Source organism: Ctenopharyngodon idella, chromosome 8 (genome assembly GCF_019924925.1).
Source record: "Ctenopharyngodon idella isolate HZGC_01 chromosome 8, HZGC01, whole genome shotgun sequence".
Taxonomy (NCBI): Eukaryota; Metazoa; Chordata; class Actinopteri; order Cypriniformes; family Xenocyprididae; genus Ctenopharyngodon; species Ctenopharyngodon idella.
The window spans coordinates 5,702,122-5,726,942 of record NC_067227.1 but is presented as its reverse complement, the minus strand read 5'-3'; the positions used below and the strand labels follow the sequence as shown (position 1 = coordinate 5,726,942).

The following is a 24,821-nucleotide window of genomic DNA, read 5'->3' as shown; positions in this document are numbered from 1 at the left end:
AGAACCCTGACTTCATATCGTCTGGAGGGACCGGCTCGATTGCATCCTTCGCCAGGAGGACAGCAATCTCCGCCCGGAGAACAGGTGCATTGTCCAGGGACACCTGAGTGTAGTGGACACCCCTGAAGACCGGGGGACGCCGGGCGAACTGAATCGCATAGCCGAGTCTGATAGTGCGAATGAGCCAGCGGGACGGGCTGGGGAGCACTATCCAGGCTTCCAGACACTGAGCCAGCGGGACCAAAGGCACCACAGACGCACCGGGGGTGGGGCAGCGAAGCAGAGTGCTGGAACCCGACTCGGACGGCGCAGCGGCCCGAAGTGGGGTCAGACTCTGCGAGGTGACAGTGTGAATGGGAGACGGCTGGGGGGCGGCCTCGACCATCACACTGGGACCTGCTGGCGAAGTGAGAGTGGGCTGCGAGTGGCAAGGCGGAGCCTCGCGCGCTGACAGCCGCAGTCTCTTGAGACCTGGAGGATTGGGAAACTGCTCTTTTTGTGATGAAGTGGGTACCGCTGGACTCTGGAGAGCCAGCGGCGGGACAGACAATTACACAAATTCCCCCCGGCCCTCCTCCGGGGGTGGGAGAGACGATGGAGTCCTCTCCCGAAGAGCAGGAACCTTCCCCTCCAGGTCGCCCGCCTCAGGGTTGCGTCTTCCTCGACCTCTTGCCACCTGGCTTGGCCTGAGCGGGCTGGGCGCCGCGTCCGTGACCGGCACCCTGCTGTTTGGCTGGTGTTGGCTGCTGCTTTGCCAACTTAGCAGGGGTGGAGGACAATGCAGGCGGGCGCCCTCGGCGACGAGCGGGCTGAGGCTGTGTGGCTGGCGGCGGGGTGGAGGCAGCAGCGGACCGCCGGGGCAGGACGTGTTTAATAGCCTCAGCCTGCTTCTGGGCGGCAGAGAACTGCTGGGCAAAGCTCTCTACCGCGTCGCCGAAAAGGCCGACCTGTGATATGGGGGAGTCCAGGAACCGATATTTGTTGGTATCCCTCATATCAGCAAGAGTCAGCCAGAGGTGGCGTTGCTGGACCACAAGCGTGGCCATCGCCTGACCAACAGAACGTGCCGTCACCTTAGTCGCCCGGAGGGCGAGGTCTGTGGCGGCACGCAGCTCCCCAAGCAGCTGCTGGTCAAGACCTCCCTGGGGCATTTCCATCAACGCTTTTGCCTGATGAACTTGCAAAAGGGCCATGGCATGCAAGGCAGAGGCAGCCTGTCCGCAGGCTCTGTTAGCTTTCTCTGTTAAGCCTGACGAGAATTTACAGGCCCGGGATGGGAGACGCGGCTCACCGCGCCAGCCGGAGGCCGTTGGACACAGTTGCATCGCAACAGACCTCTCGACTGGGGGAATCCGCGTATATCCCCTAGCCTCCCCGCCATCCAGGTTGGTGAAGGCGGACGAGGGACCAGGTCTCGCACGAACGCTATAGGGCGTCCGCCAGGACCTGGTCACCTTATCATGCACCTCCGGGAAGAATGGCATCGGGGCGGGGCGCTGGGGACCAGCGCGGGCCGCCCCGAGGTACCAATCATCGAGCCGAGAAGGTTCGGGACACGGGTGGAGGGTTCCAGACGAGCCCGACCTTCTCGGCAGCCCGGGAAAGCATAGCCGTCAACTCAGGATCGGGCTCGGACAATGCTACGGTCCCGGAGGAAGGTAACGCAGCCGAGTCCTCATCTCCCGAGGACTCTTGCTCACCTTCCGATGCCGCGATCGACATGCAGTCATCCGCCGGTGCTCCGAAAGAAACGGCTGGTCGCTCCGTAGAGGGACCAGCACGCTCAGTCGGCAACACCACCGGTTGCAGTGAGGTAGAGGGGACAGGGGCCCGCGGAGCGGCGCTCGGCGGGGAAGCCCTGACCGTGATCCTCAGATCACCCTGCCTAAACACCGGCGCACCGTCATCCCGGCCGAAGCCAGAGAAAACGGCGGCACGGGGCATAGGGGAGGGGACCCCCGCTCCCTGAGAACCAAGGAACGAGAGTCTCGATCTCAACACTGCAATAGTCATGTTCCCACAGTGAGAACATGAACTATCCACAAAAGCTGCTTCAGTGTGCTGAACGCCCAGGCACGTGATGCAGCGATTGTGGCCGTCAGCGGGGACCAAAGAACGACTGCATCCAGTAACGCACAGACGAAATGACATCTTGAAAAAGACGCAGGGTTCGTCTGTGAAGCTCTTTTAGGAGGGGAAAAATTCAGCTCTCTTGTGCTGAAGCACACAGGGAGTGTCACGATGTGTTCGGGTACACCACTCCCCGAACACAACGGAGGAACCGGCCCAAATCGCAACAGACACAATGCTGGGAATTGGAAAATGTGTGCTGTCAAAACAGCAGTTGAGAGCTTTAAGCTCAGGCTCCTCGGGAAGCTCGCGACCTCGCTGAAGTGCCGTCACACCAACACAAGAAGTAATTTTTTCCTTTGCTTGAAGAATTCACTCAGTCTGAAAGCTGGAACACACTAGATGGCTCCGAAGCGAAAGACAGAGTGCGATTGCATCTGCTCCCCTATTTATGCCACCTGGCGGGGGCGGTGCGCATCATGCAAATATCGCACGCCAACTCCATTGGCCTGTTGTAGTTCACTCAAAGCTGATAGGGCTCTCTAGCGATATCCCAATTCGTCGGTCACTACTGACGTACGTCGAACGTGACCGACTGAAAGGGAACACTGAGTTTTCCTTTTCTGGGATTAACAAACTCTGAGTTTCCAACTAAATCCGCTTTCTGGAATACACCCCTGGTAGCATAATACAGTGTTTTTAGTCGTTTTCGCAGATCCATGTCAATGAGATAGCTTTGACAACATTTGTCTGTATGTGAAAAACACAAAGGAAAACTTTTCCAATTTTTAGTATACTGTTGTCATGTAAATGGCCTCTTAATTGCATTCCTTTTGTTTGACCATGTTTCTTGTCACCCTTGTTTCCCTGTGTCTTTGTGAGTCTGACTGATCTCCAGTAAACAAACCATTACACTCAATTTAATTTCCGATCATTGTGTTCAATTCATTGTTCATTGTGTTCACCTGTTCAATTTTCCAAAACTGCAATACAACTGCCGCTCCTGGGTTTAACTGCATATTTGTGACCGTGTGCTCTTCCGGAGAAATGAAAAGAAAAATAACCCAAAAATTTTAGATGCCAGTACCAACTGCTGATTGTAGTCTTTTGAACAAAATGATAGTCATATGTGTCGTATTAAAGAATAAACAAACTATTTCTATAATCAGCATTTTAAAGAGTCAGATGAAAGAGTCTATGTACTATAAGCCTGTTTACCTGTTGATCTGTCCGCCTGTCAAACAGTCTGTCAAAAGCAATTTGATCACAAAAATCTGTCTAACATTATGGTACAATTAACAGATATTTCACAGCAAATCAGTTGCTACATTAGTAGGCTTTTATTTGTGCATAATACAGTTCTGCAGATTTCACAAATAACTTGTTACAATAAAACATTTAAATTTTTTGTTTCACTTGAGATAAATATACACACAAAGTGCTTTGGTAAATGCAGACAATAGTCAAACCTATATTTTTCTTTCTATTGGGTGAGCTACATTTAGAATAAAAGAGAGGTTCTTGATATAGTAGGTTGTACGTTGATGCTCTATTATTCCAGAATTTTCCTCTACAACACAATATGGTGTTTGCGTTGTTAAAATCATTGTTGACGCTCCTTATCTGCGAGTCTCTTTGCTTTGTTCTGCAGGTAGCGCGCTTTCCCTTCTTCAAACCGCTTCTGCTCCTCTTCACCTTCCAACTGCAAGAAAATAAATGACATATTTTACACGCATGCCCTGTGAAGTCGAATACTGCGATCTGCTGGAAACGCTTCAATTCGGTCATACATAAATCGTGGAAAACCACTAAAATGTTGAGAACATTATCATAATATTTTTACACAAACACACACAGACACTTCCTCATTTTCTGCTTCCCCACTTGAGCATGGAATATCTGTCAACTGCAGTAAATGTTTGTAGATGTGAGTTATTGTAAAGTACATAAGCTACACAATGGATTATGCAAATTAAAGCACAAGAGAACTTTACTGCTGGAAACATGTCAACAGATTGTCACAGCACTGATAGCCTGGCTGGAATGTAGCATTGCCTAATTGTGACTGAGTTTAGGGAAACTGTTAAAACATCACTATAAAATCTCTTTTACATGCTAACCCTCTACAATGCGGGCTCTAAATCACTCGCACATGCGACCAAATTTCACGAGGCAACTAAAAAATGTATTTAATTAGTCAATGGCTAGTAACTACTCAGCTTTACACACTGTCGCTTGGCTGAGAGCGCCCTCTGTCACTTTTTCTTACACACGCGAACTCACCGTGAGAGAAAGAGAGAGCACATGCTAGGCTCGTTGACAGAACTGTCACTGTCCCGATCGGACCAGTGCAGCGTCGTCATGAAAGTTTATCATTTGCATGTATTTTTAAGCATCTGACAGCATGTGAATACTGAATTGAGCTCTCCTTCACGTCTTCTTGAACATTGACAATTTCACACAAAATTAAGCCGGGTGCACACTGTACGATTTTGGCCACAATTTGGTCGTCTGAGACAAATTTTGAAAATCCTAAAAGATTCCTCTGATCCTAGGCTAAAATTACCTGCGACAAAATTCTGGTAGTGTCAGAAGATATGGCAGTGTGACTTCTACGACGACCGTCAAATTGACTTGCTAAAAATTAATGCTAGAGATTTCTTTGTTAGCCACCATTTCAGTCCCATGTGTAATGCAGCTCACAGTCACCGAACGTGTATGGGTTGATAATGTAAAACTGCAGACAAGTTTTCATGCGTTTTTAATGCATCTTGCCTGTCGTATAGTCTGACATAAATGACTGCTGAAATCCCACAGTGTGACATGAGGATCATGTTCGTACAGTCTGACAAGCAGCAATCGTAAATGACTATTATAAATCACACAGTGTGCACCCGGCTTTATGTCAAAAAGCCTGTCTTGGAGAGTATCCTAGTAAACATAGCCAGTTATGTCTTGTGAATGTAAACAATGGGTAATAGTATCAATGTGTAATAGCATCATACTGATAATAGTATCAGTATACTGGATCAGTGCATTAGCTCTTAAAGTGACAGCAGCCTAATACTCCTGCTGCTGTCTTTGTTTTTAATGTTAATTAAAAAAAAAAAAAAAAAAAAAAAAAAAAAATCACAATGCTCTTGACTGAATAACTTTTGTAATTTTATATTTCATATATATATTATATTTTATATTTATATTTCATGTTTATACTTGCTATTGCTTGTAGTTTGATTATTCATTCTTATTTTATTACAGACTGTTTACTTGACGTTAATAGTGTTTAAAATTTGTTTTATATTTATATTTTATATTTATCTAGAATTTTTTTCATTAGCATTGTTCTTGCATTCCATGTAAAAAGTATTTTTATATTTGCTCTACCAAATAGCTTGCATAATTGTTCTTAAGGCCTCTGCACACTGAGTCCGAAATTTTCGTATGCGTTTTTTCGTATTCGTGATCCTAGAAATTTGTCACGCACAGAGACCTTGCACACTGAGTCCGATGCGTATTAATGAATCCGTTGTGAAAAAATTCCCAAAACAATACAAATGGAGTCTTCAAGCAGTGAGCATGATTTAGTTGTCCTCTCTCTTCTGAAAAAGAGAAAAAGAAAGAGGAAATATTGGGTCCATCCAATCCCGAGATTGCGTAGAGAGGAAGGAGATTTCCACCTCATCATGGAGCTGCGTGATTATCCCGAGCGTTTCAAAGTTTACTTCAGGATGTCAGTGGCTCAGTTTGATGGTTTGCTAGCGATACTGGCACCATCTGACTTTATATTTTGTCTCTTTGTATTCCACACTTTGTTTGTCATTCAGTGCTACTGCTTTGTGCTGTAGACGACGGTGGATCAACTTGTCAGATGGCATTCGGGATTTTGGCATTCGCTTGTACGGTGGTTCTGAATTGTCAAAACGTCTCTCAAAATGCGTGCCACGGATGCGAAAAACGCAGAAAATCAAACCTGATCCGAATATTTTTATGACGTACGAAAGTTTCGGAGGCAGTGTGTAAACATGATTGACACAACATGAGGTTGTATTTATTTTTTAACGTGCGAAAGTTTCTGACGCAAATTTCGGACTCAGTGTGCAAAGACCTTTAATGTGATGAAAGTGGATTGAAATGTAATCAGATTTTAACTAACTGTTGGCAATTACTGTCAACTGCTTTTAAAAATTAATATTTTGATGAATCAAATTTCTACTGTGCATTAGTTAACATGAACTACTAGCAATGAGCAATACTTCCTACAGAATTTGTTAATCTTACTGTTAATTTAAACATTTAATACATTTTTAAATAAAAAATTTTATTAATGCACTGTGAACTAACATAAACAATGAACAATTGTATTTATATTAATAATGCAGTAAAAACATGCTTATTTTGAGTTTATTTTGAGTACTAGAGACATTATCTAATGTTAACAAATAAGGCCTTACTGATAAAGTGCTATCTTTTTTTAAGATAAGAGTGCAAAGAGGCTTTTATTATTGACAATCTGCAGCAATGTATTGGTCCTGTTTCTCATTGCACAAGAGAAGAGGGTGTTTACATAGAATTCCTGAAAGCAAAAAAGGCTGTTTCTGGGGTGTCTGTTAGAGGGTGTAAATAGTCATGGAGAAACAAAATTATCACAGTTTTTGGCACACAAAAAAAAAAAAAAAAAAACTCACTAGCATTATAGGTGGCTCTAAAAAATATTGTAACTCTTTAAGACCACTGTGCTGAAATACTCTGTGGTCACACTAGACTTTGGCCCCTATTTTAACGATCTAAGCGCATGGTCTACGAATCCACTTTTGCTAGTTTAAGGATGAAAAAAATGGTCGGCGCGCACAAATGGGCACAAATGCATTTGCTATTAAACAATGTGGTGCAGGACATGAAAATGAACTGCGTCGCGCCTGGCACCGCATTGCGCCGGGTGTATGATAGGGCCCTTTGTGCTTAACTGACTTCCATTATTCACTCAGGAGAGTGAATACAACTCATGAGACTGCAAATGCAAAACTTTCACATTCTTCTGTCTATGAAGGTTGGCGAATTCTTACCTGCGAATTAACATACGAAAAGATGTTTGACTAATAGAGGGTTTAAGCACCACAGACTGACCTCTTGACTGAATTAAAAGAAAACAGATGTAAAATCTTCAGGATTGCAGTGTATATTACTACAAATGGTATATTTTCACATTCTAATTCTTTTGTTGATACTTTTTAACCTTAACCATTTTGTGGAAAAATGTGTCCATTCAAGCAAATTCGTCGGTTGTATAAAATTTCTTGTAGATCTAAAATGAGACAAAAGATGTTTGTTTTTGGACCACAGCTTCATCATGGACAAACAACAATACTGTGTGAGAGAGCAGGATGTCAGTTGATGTTAGGCTTCATCTTGCAGCTGCACACTACACCATGGCTATTCTTATCATTGGCTATAGGTCACCAGCTAGTCATGCGCGGCAGTGGCAGATGGCGGCCAACCTTAGGGAACAAACTGTGCAGTGACAACTGAAGCAGTCTGGCTGATGAGGGCATGTGCACAAATGAGGATCACAGATATAGAATGCATATCCACAGCAATGTTATATAAGCACAAGCGCATACACAGTACTTCGCAGGGGTGCTGATGTTGGGGCTCAGAAACGTTCATTTTATGGTGACCCAGTTTAATGGAGAACATATAAATTATTGCTTTATTTTTAAGTGGCATGCAGTTGATCGATTAAAGCAGTAAGACACTTGAGGCTGTGCCTTACAGTGATTTTACCATGGATAAAGGGTGTTATGCCGGACACAGAACAGGGTAAAAAGGATTAATTATTATTAACGGCAATTTGATAAAAGACACCTATATTAAAAGAATAATTAAATTTATTATTAATAATTATTGGAATAAACAATTATTCCACAATGTCATATAGTTAGTGTAAACTGAGGATGTTTGTTTAAACAGCTTTACCAGAAAAAACAGAAAACGTAAATTCATAAGTGAAGGTGTGAACAACAAAAAAATTGGAAATCATGAGAATGGTTAAATGGGTAAATAAATGTGACTACATTTGTTTTGTTTGTCAAATTGCTTCTCAACCAATAAGGGTTTCTATATGCATAATATGTAGATAATGTAGAGTCAGAAGATGCTTATCACAAAATAATCCCCAACAGGTTGATCAGGACCCCAATGCAAAGCTACTTAGAGGGATAGTTAACCCAAAAATGAAAATTCTGCCATCGTTTACTCACCCTCAGGTTGTTCCAAACCTGTATAAATTTCTTTGTTCTGTTGAACACAAAGGAAGATATTTTGAAGAATGTGGGTAACAGAACAGTTCTGGGGCACCATTGGCTGCCATAGTATTTCTTTTCCTACTATGGAAGTCAGTGGTGCCCAAAAGTGGCCTGGTTACAAACTTTCATCAAAATATCTTCCTTTGTGCTCAGCAGAACAAAGAAATTTATACAGGTTTGGAACAACCTGAGGGTGAGTAAATGATGACAGAATTTTCATTTTTGGGTGAACTATCACTTTAACAAAATGATTTTGTTAGCTTACTTGTACATTATGTAGACAAATGATGTTCCAAAGATTAGATGCCTGGGACAGTGGTCAATTATTCAGTTTTAGCAGTCATTACAGAAATATATGTATTTGACTGTTGATTGGCTGACAAAAATGAAATATTTCATAAAGTTGTGTATATTTAATGAAATATAATTTTATATCAAATTTTATATCAAATGTATAATTTTATATCAAATGGTATAATTAATGAAACTTGCCTCTTGCAACGAAAGCAAAACAAAAAAGCTCTCCCTGTTATTTCTGTCTGAAAACAACATCATGTGACCTTGAAGGAAGTCCTGGCTGGGTCAGTGACTGTCCTGTTGCTCAGGGCTTGTGATGAGGCCAGGAAGAGACACGGGGCCATGGCAGCAGTGCTTGTCTTGAACAAATTAAATTAAGCTGGAGGGAAGCTCAGTGCTGAAGTCACAAAGAGAGAGAGAGTGACTGGCAGAAGACCAGAGTGATTGCTTCAGCAGAAACCAATAGAGTGTGAAACATTTTACAATTTAGTGTTAAAGAAAAAAACAGTAGTAGTTAAATGGAAACTGCAAATGGAAATAGCCCAATATGTGTAAGAGACTGGAATTGTCATCAAGTATAGGCCTCTACACAAATAGATGAATGCAGATACTTCTAGATATAAAAGCTTGAGTTCACATGCCACTGCCTTCTATGTGTCAGAGAAAATACAGCAACGCAGGTCATGTAATGTCATGGTGTTTTTTTTTTGTTTTGTTTTTTTTACGCCTAAGGATGTTAATTAAGCCCTTGAAATGATTACAGCTAGCTACCTAACAGAAGGTATCACTATTGACCTCCTTAAGAACTGGGCTTTCTTCTGCCACAGTGTCAGAAGAAAACATATTATATATGTAGAACGGGACCACATTTGCAATGGAATTAGAAAGTTAGTAATATTCGACTGGTGATGTGATCTCAACATGTCTGCCTCCACGAGGCAAAGGACTTCCTTGCCACTGTCGCCTTTAGCTTGCTTAGTTGCGGACAATTGATATTTAGTACTATTATTGATCTGACTGCACTGTCACTACTGGAGACAAAACTTGAACTGAATTGTGCTGGACAATGACCCCAGTTTTCTGCAGAGCTGATTTATAGTTGATTCAACTTTGTTTCATAATTGACTATTTTTGCAACATCGACACTGTTACTGAAATGAACTGAATCAACATTGAACTGACTCAGTGAACAATGCCACTATTATCTTCAGTAGAGCAAATTATAGGTGAATTTAACTCATTTCATAGTGAAATTTACAGTTATTAAACTGAACTGAATCAATACTGACCTGACTTCAGCTGAATAATGACACTGTCTTTTTTAGAGCTGCTTTACATCATAATTGAATTTTGTTTGCATCACTGATCATTAAATTCCTATTCATTACTGTAAAGCTGCTTTAAAACAATCTGTATTGTATAAAGCACTGAAATAAAGGTGACTTAAATTAAGTTTTGGAAATATTTGATTTGCAGTGGCCCACAAATTCAGACTATTATATCAGATCTGCCTTTCTAATACAATTCCATTATAAATACAATGTGTGTAATCAGGACTTCCATTTTGATAAGTAGATTATCTAGATAACATCTGCTACTATCTTAACTGTCACTGCAAATCATTTCTCAGTACAGTCAAAATGTTAAAAGTTAAAATGAATTCATTATGAACATTACACTAGATAATGAGCTCATTTCAAAACCCAAAGCTTCTTCAGCGATGCACATAAGAGCTTATTCCTTAATGTTTTAGACAAGCAAGAATTGCCTGCCCTTAACTGTTGAAATTGAAAATGTTACTACCTGACAGTTATTTCTTACTGGTCTGACCCAAAATATTCTTCAGTTGATGCAACTTAATGTGATCATGGTGAATCAGTCATAATAAATAATACTATGACTTGAATAAATCCAGTTAATTGAGATATTACTGTATCACATGAATCACGTTTTGTATAGCTCAAAAACGCCAAATCTTCCCCTCCACTAAACCTTTGACATGTCATTTGTATTTGAATTCAGGTTCAAAAACTGTGTGTTGTATGGAAAAGAGCTAATTTTTCCATGAAACATAAGTAGAGATTTTTTAAAAGATCCCTTAAAAGGATAGTTCACCCAAAAATGAAAATTCTGTCATTAATTACTCACACACGTCATTCAAAACCCTTAAGACTTTTGTTCATCTTCAGAACACAAATGAAGATCTTTTTGATGAAATTTGAGAGCTTTCTGTCCCTCCATTGACAGCTACGCAACTACCACTTTGATGCTTCAAAAAGTTCATAAAGAGATAGTCCAGATGAATTAAATGGTTTAGTCCAAATTATATGAAGAGACTCGATCGCTTTATATGATGAACAGATTGAATTTATTCACAAACAAGTGAACTAGTGAACATAAACAGAAGCTCAACCGAACCTGCTTGATGCATGAGAACAAACCTCATTGGTTCTTGCGGAAGCTCAAACGTTCTTTGTAACACACAAGAATGTCATTGGTTCTCACATGTCAGGCGAACATGTTTGAGCTTCCGTTTACCATATCTGATGTGTGAGTTGATGAATGTTTATTTGTGAATAAAAGGCTAAATTCAATCTGTTCATCATATAAAGCGATCATATAAAGGTCTCTTCAGAAAATTTGGACTAAAGTGCTCAATTCTGTGGGGCAGTCATGGCCTAATAGTTAGGAGTCGGACTTGTAACTTGGCTGCATGTCACGTCACTTCACTCGATTCATACGGATTAGTTTTACGATCTCTTTATGAACTTTATGAAGCGTCAAAGTAGTTGCCAACGGAGGGACAGAAAGCTCGCAGATTTCATCAAAATCTTTATTTGTGTTCTGAATATGAACGAAAGTCTTACGGGTTTGGAAGGACATGAGGGTGAGTAATTAATGACAGATTTTTTGGGGGGGGTGAACTAACCCTTTAAGGGATCTTTAAAAAAATTAAAAAATTCTCCACTTGTATTTCATGGAAAAATAACAGCATTATGGGTTTGGAAAGATATGAGGGTTAATTAATAATAGAAATTTTTGTTTTGGGGAGTTTTCCTTTAACAATGTCTACCAAAAACACACAAGCTGTAGAAGACTGAGAAGGCTAGCTTTTAATTAGGGAAATGAATGTGGTCTGGCACAGGGCCTCTCTTGAAGCAGTCCCTGAGCCCTTTTCACTTCTTAATTACACAAATTTAAAGCATATTGGCTAAAACAACTGAAGCAAAGTGGCATCTTCATACAATCAAGAAGGCAATTAACTGCCTGGTAATGTACCGGCTTTATATGCAGATGATATCATATCATATTTGTGCTATTTTGTCAGCAAGCAACTGTGACATTTAAAAGTACATTATTGGCCATCAAGATAAGTGATAAAGTGATTGAATGACTCCATCATTTGTGTTTTATTTAAATTTGTAATTTGCTAAGTAATTTAATGTAGATTATGATACAGAATCTTGGGAAATCACAGAATAAAATGAACTGTTTGTGAAGCCTACTGTTTTAGTTTCCCTACAAAAAAATCTTCCTTCTAAAGTTTAAATCCGTGAATAGAACCTCTGAGGTATCCTAAGGGGCAATTCACACAAAATGTGTGAATTTCGCAAGCAGCAGAATGTGAGCCACAGAATGGGGAAAAATTGCAAGGTCTTGAAGACATGTTTTCTAAAAGTTTAACATATTTTACCTTGAGAGCTGCGTTTTTAGAACACTGTGTCATGCGCAAGACATGAGCATAATGGTCAAAGACATATGTATAGTGCATGTTTACTTGGAAAAACAATTGAAAAGTAGTGCAGTGGAATGCAAAAATGCCCCCAATTCATCAGAAGTCACACTAATACTTATGCTTTAATTCAACTAGTGAAGTCTGAAATAAAATTCTAAACATTTTTTAAAAATACATAGCATGCATTTTTAATGCATACATTATTGGGACTTTACAGAAAAGTACCAAGTACCAGTACCAGATTTTTTTTTCTCAGACATTCATAAAACACACATTTAACTACCCATCTAATACCAAATACCAATACCCATAGAAACTACATTTGAAACATATATCAATTGTATTATGCAATTCATAATGCATATTGTTCCAAAGCCAATTTACAAAGACTAGGAAGAGAAATAGGAAGGAACAAAAACTCAACTGGAGACATCAGCTGGTCCGTGAATGGTCCGTTGAGGCTTGTGAATGCTGTGAGATCTTGTGTGTAGGATTTTTAGCCACAAGCAAGCTACAGCTAGCTTCTTTTCATGAAGAGGTCATTTCTCCTCACAGTACACTAATTGCAAAGACAGCAACCTGGGGCTAAGGGCACAATAGTGGCAGGTGCTCTCAGTAATTCTTCATTTGACAGGTTGCTGATACCTTGAATTGAACCTGTGACATTTTCAGTGTGCATTTACTGTTGGTCTATTTACATAAGTACTACCCAGGCAGCTCAAATAGACCAGGAGAACACTATCAGTTAGCATTCATCTCAATGGCAGTTGCTTGGCTGGCGCCAAGAAGTACCTGAAGACTGCTGTGTTTGCTTTTTAATCAGCCATTAGCGCCACCAACATAACATTTTGGAACCATGGGAAATTCTGTTTAATGGGAATGGGCATCATTTTCTTAAAAGTGTCATAAATTGACAAATAAAATTATCCTTGAACTTTTTACATATAAGAGGTCATTGTGCTATAAAAACATACTGTACGTTTCAGAACTCAAAACTCCAAAGCCCAAAAACAGCTTTTATTGAAAGCAAGCTGCAAAACAACTTGTTTTGTACTTACGGGTTTTATTATGTAATAAAGTTAGTTAATGTTAATTTCAACATTTAGTCATATATCATCAAGTTTTATCTGTTAATATAATTTAATGGACCTGAGCTAACATGAACTAACAATTAACCATTGTATTTTTATTAACATAAAGATTAGTAAATACTGTAACAAATGCATTGCTCATTATTAGTTAATACTAGTTGATGCATTAAAGGGATAGTTCACCCAAAAATGAAAATTCTGTAATCATTTACTCATCCTCAAGTTGTTCCAACTGTTTAGTTAACAACATTCCTCAAAATATCATTTTTTTTTTTTTTTTGTGATCAGCAGAAGAAAGAAACTCATACAGGTTTGGAACAAGTTGAGGGGGAGTAAATGATGACAGAATTTTAATTTTTGGGTGAACTATCCTTTTAATTAACGTTAACTTATTGTAAAGTGGATTTTGTTACATGTATATTTTGTGTAATTTGTAATGTATTACGTGACTTTATTTTATTCTTTTGAAGAAGAATAAGGAAAAAGGAACGGGTTTGCTCTAGACAGTCTTTTGACCGTGGAAAAAGCTAAAAATCGTGTTTTTGGAGTTTGATTAAGTGTAAATAGTTTTGAGTTTGACTTCTATGGTTTTGTAACTTGACAAAGAAAGTAAACTTTTACACTACAAGTTATGCTATCACGGTTTCACATTATGCTTTCAAGCGTCGCCTTGTGCAAGACCCCTGTGGAAATGGCGAAGAATGGAAAATAGTTTGGATCGCCAATAGATATATAAGAATGCACCCTTTATTACTGGAGCTGTCAATCACTCAGTTCCGTGCAAGTTCTCTTTTGTCAAAAATCTTGTTATAGTCATTGAAACCATCTACACTGCGTAATGAATCTCATACTTACATTTTGTCTACACTTTGTTAGTTATGATGAGAGAATTCTCATGAGTCTGTGAACTTGTGCTGAACAAAACACGGGCTATTGTACTACTGTAAACATAACACTTTCCATGATTAGTTAATTGCAGCAACTGTAACCACTTGGCTTTTTAACAGCTTCACATGTTAAATGCAAATCAGCAAAGATACCCAATCATAGAAGTGGTCATTTACATTGAAGCCTTAAAGGAGACATGTCCCTTTAAACGTAGTGTTCAAACCAGAGGGTCAAAAACTCATGGCCATTTATTTCTAAATTAGGAACATTATGTTTAAAAAAAAAAAAAAAAAATGCAGTTCACAATCCCTTTAAAATCATTATATCATTGCCATAAGGTATTTGGGAACAAGAATGAGAAGACTTCTATTAGAAACATGCATTTTGTAATTGTACTTAAAGTCAACAGACAATCAGATCGTTTTTAAAGTGCTTGCAAATTCCTATAAAATGTGTTGACAATCCTAAAAATTATATTTGTATTGTTCTTTTCTCCACAAATTTCTGCAATTAATCCAGTAACATCCAGACTACATTTAATCCTTTCAGCCAAATTGCAGTGTTTCATATTTTATATCCATTTTAAATATTCCATATTAAAGTCTGAAATATTGCCATTCAAAATCTAAATCTCCTATACCTATAACCAACTTTACAGTAATTTTAATCCACAACCAACAGAAAACAAGACATCTGTTGTGTTAAAAAAAAAATGGCAAAGTGGATGCAGCCTAGAACTAACATTTACTTTAAACTTTAACACTATTCTACTGCTGCCTAATCTAATCTCATACCGCTATTCTTATTTTGCAAGTAACATTTCACTATACTGTGCTGATAATTCAGCTGTAAAAGAGAGAAGTGCTTGCTATAACTAGCTCTATGATCCACAATGTCTCAATTAACCTTTCGTTCTGTGACCTTTGAAGCTACTCCCAGAATGCATCTCCATGTTAGTGCAGAATGCACACTATAAGGGCATCTTCTTTGGAAATATTTCTTTGGAAATCTACGTTATCTCAGGGGTGAGACAGTTTTAAAATATCACATGTTGTAAATATACTATGTCTGGAATATTCATTGACTTTAAAATGGTAGGGATCAGGATATATGCCAGAACACCCAGGAAATCTTGGCCTTGCCAGCTGCCAGAATATTTCAAGGAATATGTTAGTTTATCTAAAAATTAAATGATTTTGTTGCCACTGACTCACATTCATGTCTTTCAAAAAATGTTATGCAAAATGTTTGTGCTGCTCTTTTCCATAGCACAACAGAATATGATGACCTGAGGCTATCAAGCTTAAAAAAAGAACATAAATTCACTATGGTATTACTTTATGTTAAGTGTCTTTAACTACTATGTTCTAACTTTTAAATTAATAATGTGGTAGAATGCACTTAATCTATAGTATAAATACATAATTACACTGTTGACCTTTCCTTTACACCTTAACCCATCCTTAAATCTAACCATACCACCAAACCTGTCCCTAACATTACCTGTATTCTACCCCAATAGCAGCAAAAGTGTTTTGCAATAAAACATGAACACAATAAGTGTCATGATGCATCAAGTTTAAATAAATGGAAATAAAGTATATATGTCACGCAAGGATGTGTAGCTAAATTTAAAGAAAAGCCATACGCAGGATGAACGGGATACAATAAACTTTAAAGGGTTAGTTCACCCAAAAAATGAAAATAATGTTTGGAGCGTTATGAATCAGCGTGTCGAATCATGATTCGGATCGCGTGTCAAACTGCCAAACTGCTGAAATCACGTGACTTTGGCGCACCAAACCGCTGATTCGACACGCTGATTTGACACGCTGATTCATAACGCTCCGAAACTTCATGAAGCAGTGTTTTGAAATCGGCCATCACTATATAAGTCATTATTTTGTTTTTTTGGCGCACCAAAAATATTCTCGTCGCTTTATAATATTAATATTGAACCACTGTACTCACATGAACTGATTTAAATATGTTTTTAGTACATTAATGGATCTTGATAGAGGAAATGTCATTGCTGTCTATGCAGGCCTCACTGAGCCATCGGATTTCAACAAAAATATCTTAATTTGTGTTCCGAAGATTAACTAAGGTCTTACGGGTGTGGAACGGCATGAGGGTGAGTAATTAATGACATTATTTTCATTTTTGGGTGAACTAACCCTTTAAGTAAACATGGAGAGTCACCAAACAACTACATATTAAACATGGACGACGCAAAACAAAGAACTGAGAGAACAGAAGGTTTATATACACACAGAGAAGGTAATCAACAAAACATGGAACAGATGTGTAACTAAATTAGCAACCATAGCAACAAGAAATGCACGAGACCAAAGGCAATAGAGACCGGGAAAAACAAAACTCAACAAAACATGATTGTTACAATATATGAGAGCTCTGGTGGAGGGGGAGGTTTTTAGCAAATAAAGAAAATTTCAGTCTGTTCACTACACAAGGCTATGACTTAAAGACTTGGAATATAATGTACAATATGTATGAAATACGTTTACTTTTTTTGTCCTATGGGGGGCTTGCGGTCCCAGACGTTATATGCTTATAAATTTTATCAGTACATTTTCACCCCAATTATTAAGAATTGTTAAAAGATAGCACTGGAAATTTCATTACTAAGTGATCTTGTATTTCTGTTTGTGTTCATGTCTGATGTGTGATATCACGCTTTTTACCTCTTCACAGACATCACAAGCTGTTTCTAAAAATAAACAGTTCTGCAAACCCAGTGGTTGCAAGGGTAACTCAACTTGTTTTGTGTGGCAATAATCTTAAAATAATTCACTTTATTTTAAGATTATTTCAGATATCATGGAAGAAATACTTCTTAAAAGAACATGATGTTTTCATTTATCTTGTCTTTCTCTGCAATGTTTCCTGAGAAGACCCTGTCATAATGGTGGCTCTAAAAAGGCAAAACTCTGAATGGGTGATCCTTGCAGCTATCATTGTGTGCAGCATGGCATTCAGTAGTCCCATCCATCCCATGATCCCCCACTTTTCTGTGCTTTCACTCCCAGTGCAGTTCACCCCTCCCCCAGCCCATAACTCCCCTCCACCAAGAGCTAAAACTGGAATCCTAAAAATAGACATGAAAGATCTTTCACTGAAGGAAGAAAAAACACCTGAAGTCTGAAATAGCAGAAATAGTCTGCTAATATACTATTTATATTCTGAAACACAAGAACGAGGAGCCACAATATGATTGATGCTCATGCAGTTTTCATTTGCGTTTCTATTTATGGAATGGAGACCTAATCTAAAATGAGAACTATTTACGGTTAACAAGTTGTTAAGATGTTAATAAAGCATAAAAAACATTATCTTTACATATGAGCTAATTAAACAATAATAATGTTGTTAATTACAGTGACAATGAATGAAGAACTCACTATTTGTATATAGCTTACACTGTAAAAAATATTTTCATTATTTGTTATCAGAACAGTTTTTCTTTTGTCAAGTCAACTTAGATAATGTGGTTCAGATAACATAATATTTTAAGTTTCTGTTGATTAAACCAATTGCCTTCATTGTATTAACTCAAATTTTTAATTTCAATGAACTCAAAATTTTAAGGCAACCAGGTAACTTACTTTAAGTTATACTATGGGGCTGTTGAATGCTTAGATCTGATTGGTTGACCAACGTTCTAAGGTGTGCAATTATTTTCAGGGAAACGCACAGCTAAAGTAGTTCTAGCAGGTCTTGACCGCATTGCAGTTCCATATCACTTCGCCAAATGTTTTCAGTTATTTCAATAGGTCCTTACAGCCTACAACCGCAAAAAAAAAAAAAACCCACAACAACACAGACCAAGCAAATAAATATAGTAAACAATAGGATGAAAACGACAAATTATTGTCATGGTTTTTGCCACAAAATATGTTTTATTGTGTCCTGAAAGCTCTCGCGCACTGAAGTGATTCTGAAATGTTTTGGAATTAGCAACGGAGGCTTGGGATGAGATGCATAAGAAATTAGTCCCCCACACACAAGAGTGTTTTAAGGACAAAAACCTGACAAATGTCTTGAAATACAACATCGGAACAGTGTCTTGAGGTGTGGTAACCGTAGTATAAGCGGAATAATTGATTCTGGGCCATTTAATTTCTCCGCTTCGCGTCGGGTGTGCATTATTTTCTAAGAATTCAATGCCCCGTCGTCAATTATTCCTTACTTAAACCAACAATTCATTTTTAGAGTGTATATTCATATATTAATAATGTAGAGACTACAATTTATAAAGCATTTATAAGCATTAACTAAAAAACTAATAGTTTGCAAATAATTTGTAAGTACTTTATTACTGTATACTTAGTGTTCCTGAAGCATTTGAAATTCTATATATTACAAAATGTTAAACACAGTTGACCATAACACAGGAGTAACATAGCTAACCAAATACATTACATACTTAAGAGCACTAATTGTTTTAGTAAAGTTAATTTCATTTTTTTTTTTTTTCATTTTTTTCATTTTTTAAAGTTGATGCCAGATGTATCCATATGGAAGCTTGCTTGCGATTTATTTTATATAAAATAAAAAAGGTAATTGCGACTTTTTCACAATTCTGACTTTTTTTCTCGTAGTTGCGAGTTTATATCTCACAATTCTGACTTTTTTTCTCAGAATTATGAAATATAAACTCACAATTGCAACTTATAAAGTGGGAATTCCATGATGTAAAGTCAGAATTTCGAGTTATGAAGTCAGAATTGCATGATATAAAGTCAGAATTGTGAGATATAAACTCGACATATTATAATGTCCAATTGTGAGGGGAAAAAAGACTGACTTTTTTCCCCTTAGAATTGCGAGTTTATATCACGTAATTCTGACTTTATAAGTGTCATGTCTTGTTTTGGTGTTATGGTTCATGTTCATGTTTCATGTCTTTTATTTTGAAATTTAGTCACGTTCCCTGTTTGCCATGTGCTTCCCTTGCTCCTTTTGTATCTTCTAATCATGTGATCATGTCTTGTTCTGATTGGTTCCCTTGTCTATGTGTCATGTTCTCATTGGTTCATTGTTGATCATTCACAGGTGTGTCTTGTTTAGTCATCAGTCTCTGTGTATATATATAAGCCTCATGTTACCATTGTCCCTTGTCTAGCTTTGATGTTGTAACCCATTGGTTGGTGAGTCTGTTCAAGTTCTAGTTTGTATTTAGTTTGTTAAATAAAACGGCGTTTGGGTTCACTACAACTCGCTTCTGTGGGACTCCATTACAATAAGACGCAATTGCGAGTTTATATCATGCAATTATGACTTTATGGCCCAGTTTCACAGACGGGGCTTAGCCTAAGCCAGGATTAGGCCTTAGTTCAATTAGGATATTTAAGTATCTTTTATGAACGTACACTAGAAAAAAACATTACTGATGTACATCTTGAGATAAAACAATGGCACAGACATATTAATATATGTCAGTATAAGTTGCTTTCAGTTAAAACAGAGTTATTAATCACGCAATTCTGACTATATCTCACAATTCTGACTTTTTTTCTCAGGATTGCGAGATATAAACTCACAATTGCGAGTTTATATCATGCAATTCTGACTTTATAACTTGCAATTGTGAGTTTATATCTCAATTCTGAGAAAAAAAATTCAGTCTTTTTCCCCTCACAATCGGAAATTATAACACGCAATTGTGATTTTTATATCTCACAATTCTGACTTTATATTACACAATTCTGACTTCATAACTCGAAATTCTGACTTTATATCATGAAATACTCACTTTATAACTTGCAATTGTGAGTTTATGTCTTGTAATTCTGAGATAAAAACACAATTGTGAGGAAAAAAAGTTAGAATTGCAACTTTATCTAACAATTCTGACTTTATAACTCGCAATTGCAATTTTAAATTTTGCAATTGTGAGAAGAAAAAAAGTCAGAATTGTGAGATTAAGTTGCAATTACATTTATTTTTTTTTTTTATTTAGTGGCAGAAACAAGCTTCCATATATCCCTAAATATAGAATCAGTCTTTATTGTATATTATTGTATAGTTATACTTTAAATGTTACAGTTAAGTTATAAATTGAAGTAAGATTTTTTAAAAGTTTGTGTGATCTGTGACTATGACCAATACTGTTTAGCTTGCACTTGACAGGTAACACTGTTGAAATTTTTATTTTTGTCATGTAATTTCTGTATTAGGCATTGTATGGTCCGCCATGGCATTTTTAAAAATTTACATAATATAGTTTGATCTAAAATTTGAACTTTTCTTATTAAACTGATTTTATTTTATTAAAATTGTGTATAACACACAACCTATAATAATTTACTATACTGTACTTCTACTGTATTTGTGTAATACAGTATATGCTATCTTTGAATGTCTATGTGCTAATCTATTATTTATCTTGAGATAAATTGGAATGGTTGATATTTTACTCATTCTTTCTTGGTTGATATTTTATTAATCAATCTGAAAGTGTAGAAAAATAATAAATAAATAAATAAACTGGTGTCTTTGTTATTTAGAAATGAATAAACAAACAATGCAGGCATTAAGCTAAATAACATTTTAAGAGCTTTTTTTTTTTAAATTCTACATTTTGAATCATTTTCAAACATTTTGAATGATCATTTGAAGCAAATTAATAGAATACAATCAAAAAACAAAACGATGAACTGATGATAATTTTTGGTAATAGACATCAAATGACACCAAATTATAGAATCACAGAGATGGTTCTGGGCTCAATGTGCACAAGCAATTGAGCATGTGTTGAGAGTTGTGTATTGATGGTGCACAGTGTGGCTATTACGAGTTGTCTGTAGGGAGCTGAGAATGCCAGCACCTATGGAGCTTACCTTCTGTCGCTACCATATCGGAGACGTCTCGGCATGCCTGCTTACAGCCAAAATGATGATTGATTGGCCTTCTGTTCAAGAATGAATATCTGTCTGAGGCCAATCTTATTTAAATGCCTTATTTGTTGTATAAGCCATGTGCTCAGGAGGGACTTGGGGCACATGATTTTGCATATCATTTGCAGTTAATTACATGACCCAAAATGTTAATTAGATAATGACTGACAAGGAAAATTCCACCTTATTGCTTATTTGAACTTAAACTTCAGCAGTCTTTTTTTGGACAGTGCGGGTGCACTGTGTGATCAGACTTACAATTTTCAGCTGGCAAATAATAAAATAAGAGCAAAAACTCCCATAGGCTTGCACTGAAGGAGGTTCGAGATTTAGTGACCTCACAAAAATTGGACGACCCAAGCAAAGTCAGGACAGCATCAGCATAAATCTTTAGCATAATTTCTTGGAATAAATGCGTTCAAGTAACTTGCAATTATCTCTAAAGACCAGGATTTCATTATGACTCCTTAACACAGCCAAATACGGAATGTAGTTGTTAGAAAAAATATATATTAAATTTTGTCCAAAAAAGGCTTGTAATTAAAATGTTATTTAGAATGCTGCCAGCAAATGTCTTTTAATCTAGTGAGACAGATTCGCTGCTTAACTGCCGAGATAGAAACATCAGAGAGAATACACAGCGTGATGGTAAAGAAGAGCTGACCTGAAAGCTCCCATCAAAATGTTTAGATGTTTTTTTTTTTTTTTTTCACTATGGAAATATCTGATATATACAAATTGCATGTTTTTTCTACTTTTTAGTTGACACTGTCTGTTTTCTGCACTATACAAGAATGTCAGTTTTGTCTAGCTGAATGCTCTAGTGTCTCATACTGAGCTTTTTAGATACAGATTTCAGCAGCAGGTAAAATATTTACTAGGAAAAGTCAATACTGTAGTACACAAAAAGAAAATTGACATTTGGTCACACTTTATATTAGGTGTCCTTATCTACTATATACTTGCATCAAAAAATAAGTACAGTGTACTTATTGTATTCCTATTGAATTGCAAAACACTTATGCTGCTATTGAGGTGGATGCAGGTAAGGTTAGGGACAGGTTTGGTGGTATGGGTATGTTTAAGGGTTTAGGGGTAACAGAAGGCTCAACAGTGTAATTCGAGCTGTATTTTTTTTTTTTTTTTTTTTTTTAAATAAGTACAATCTAAAAAAAACAACTGTGTTTTGTCAGTTTATATGTTCTTGCTGTTTAGGGATTTAGACAGTCCTCCATGTTCAAAAATGGTAGTGATTGTGCTGGGGAAACTCCATATAACCTATACTGTATGCTTCTAAAATTGACTGCTTGATTGGTAAGATTGTGATTCCTATTTTATTACAATGGCAGGCCATTTGCCAATTCAGCAAACATAACAAATATTAAATGTCAAAAGTATTTATGGAATATACATGCATGTCTGACAGATTTTAATAACTGAATGGATTGTTTTGCATGTGGAGGCTCACACGATGAAAGAATGTTTAAAAGTTGTGAAGAGTTTGACAGTTTCACTGAGAATCAACTCATTCATTTTGGGTTCCCTCTACAGCATTCCCTTAGACATTTATGCACATGCGCACTCTTCAAAGACAGCGATGATTGTTGACACTCTAAAATACATAGAATTGAACTGTATATACATATATTTAAGTGGGATTAAAGATATAGAATGTATTGAATGTTAGCTTGCTTATTGTGCCCAAGAGCATGATCTATGTAGCTCCGTGTCATACTAACAAGAAACTGTTTCTAATCAGAAGACGAGAGCTGTAGTTACAACCACACAAGTTTGCGATGCTGTCTGCGTTTGTTCGTTGGAAAAACCCAAAACCAAATTGTTGAACTAAGTTGGCAATGACAGAACAGTTTCGCTTGAGCTTCGGTAGCTGATGGTGGATATGATTTATTTCTTTCAGATAGACTGACTCAGGCGATGTTCAGAATATACTACATTACTATTTCTGCAGTATATAGTATGTATTCTTTCCATGTATAATATGCAAAATTTTCTATGTATGGAAAACTAGGCTCAACTACTATATTTGGAAAAATGTGCACTTTATAGTAGAGAACAATGTGCTATATTCCATTCTGCACTGCAATCAACTTAACCTTCAATTTCCACTGCAATGAATAAGAAAAATCTGCAGCAAACTTTTTCTTGCTTAAACAACATTTTAAATATAAATTTGGATTAATAATGTCTGTCACACTTTAGATTAGGGCCCAATTCTTATTATTAACTAACTAACTATTAACTAGGGCTTTTGTCTCAATAAACTCCTAATTACTGCTTATTAATAGTTAGTAACAATTAGTAGTTGTTAAGCTTAGGAATTTGGTAGGATTAAGGGATGTGGAATATGGTTATGCAGAATAATTAATTAATATGTGCTTTATAAGTACTAATAAACAGACAATATCCTAGTAATATGCATGCTAATAAGCAATTTATTAAATTAAAGTGTTACCATAATGTCAAATAATCGTAGCTGACACCACTTGCAACAAAGTATCATAATCAAAATGTTTATAGCATCCTGTTTCACATACTATTTTTAGTAGGCAATATACAATTATACTATAAAACATGCAGTGAATAGTAGGGATTCATTTTAGAACATAGACAATGTTTGAGGCCAGAAGTCACAAAAGTTTTAATGGAGCTACAGACAAGAGGCAACATTTTCCATTTAAACTGGATACCAGATTTTATTGGGTGCCCTACTACCAGCACAGAGTTTTCTTTTTCTTTTCTTTTTTTTTGTGGCCTTCAATCTGCCCTGTTCTGCCATGATGAATGGGGAATACGAATGACTTAAAGCATCATTCTCAAGAAGACAATTTCAAATAATCATCCAAAGTCTTTTGTGCTGCCTCAAGTTATAAAAGCAAATCTTGAAATGTAGATTACCAAATCTCATGCACAAGACTCATAATATAATACATCCCATACAGGACTTCTTAGAGTAAAAATTTATACAAGGTTTGTTTTGTTGTTGTTGTTTTTTTTTGTTTTTGTTTTTGTGTGTGTGTGTGTGTGTGTGTGTGTGTGTGTGTGTGTGTGTGTGTGTGTGTGTGTGTGTGTGTGTGTTTTGTCCCAAATGTGTTGTTTATATAAACATTATCAGTATTCCTACATCATTGCTCTACTGAAAAATAAATATACTACAATGTATTTGAAATTCATTTATTTCATGCTAAGTATACTAAAAATACATAATAAATTACATAATATTATGTAATTAATAAAAATACCTTGCAAATGTACTTTTTGTATACTAAACTGGTATATTTAAGGTCTACTAAATTGGAACAACTAATTTTGTACTTAATGCGCTTTAATTGTGTGGAAGTACTGTAGTGCTGAGGTCCAACTAAAGATATACTTAAGTATATTTGATTGTGCTAAAGTGGAACTATTGCAAGTATACTTTAGGTACACTTTAAATATTTTTGCATTTAAAGACAATCATTATCAATAGTGACATTAAAACACAATTTAGACTTAATAT

At 37.1% G+C, this 24,821-nt stretch overlaps 1 protein-coding gene across 6 annotated transcripts in view; it reads right to left on the bottom strand.

Annotated features, from left to right (window-relative positions):
- Nucleotides 1–3,387: 3,387 nt before the first annotated feature.
- acot7 (acyl-CoA thioesterase 7) overlaps nucleotides 3,388–24,821 on the bottom strand; it is an 89,635-nt gene continuing 68,201 nt past the window's right edge. For all 6 annotated transcript variants that reach the window (XM_051903497.1, XM_051903503.1, XM_051903498.1 and 3 more), the window contains one exon: nucleotides 3,388–3,772. In XM_051903497.1, coding sequence (XP_051759457.1) covers nucleotides 3,674–3,772 — 99 coding nt within the window. In that variant the 3' untranslated portion in view covers nucleotides 3,388–3,673. The remainder of the gene's footprint in view (nucleotides 3,773–24,821) is intronic.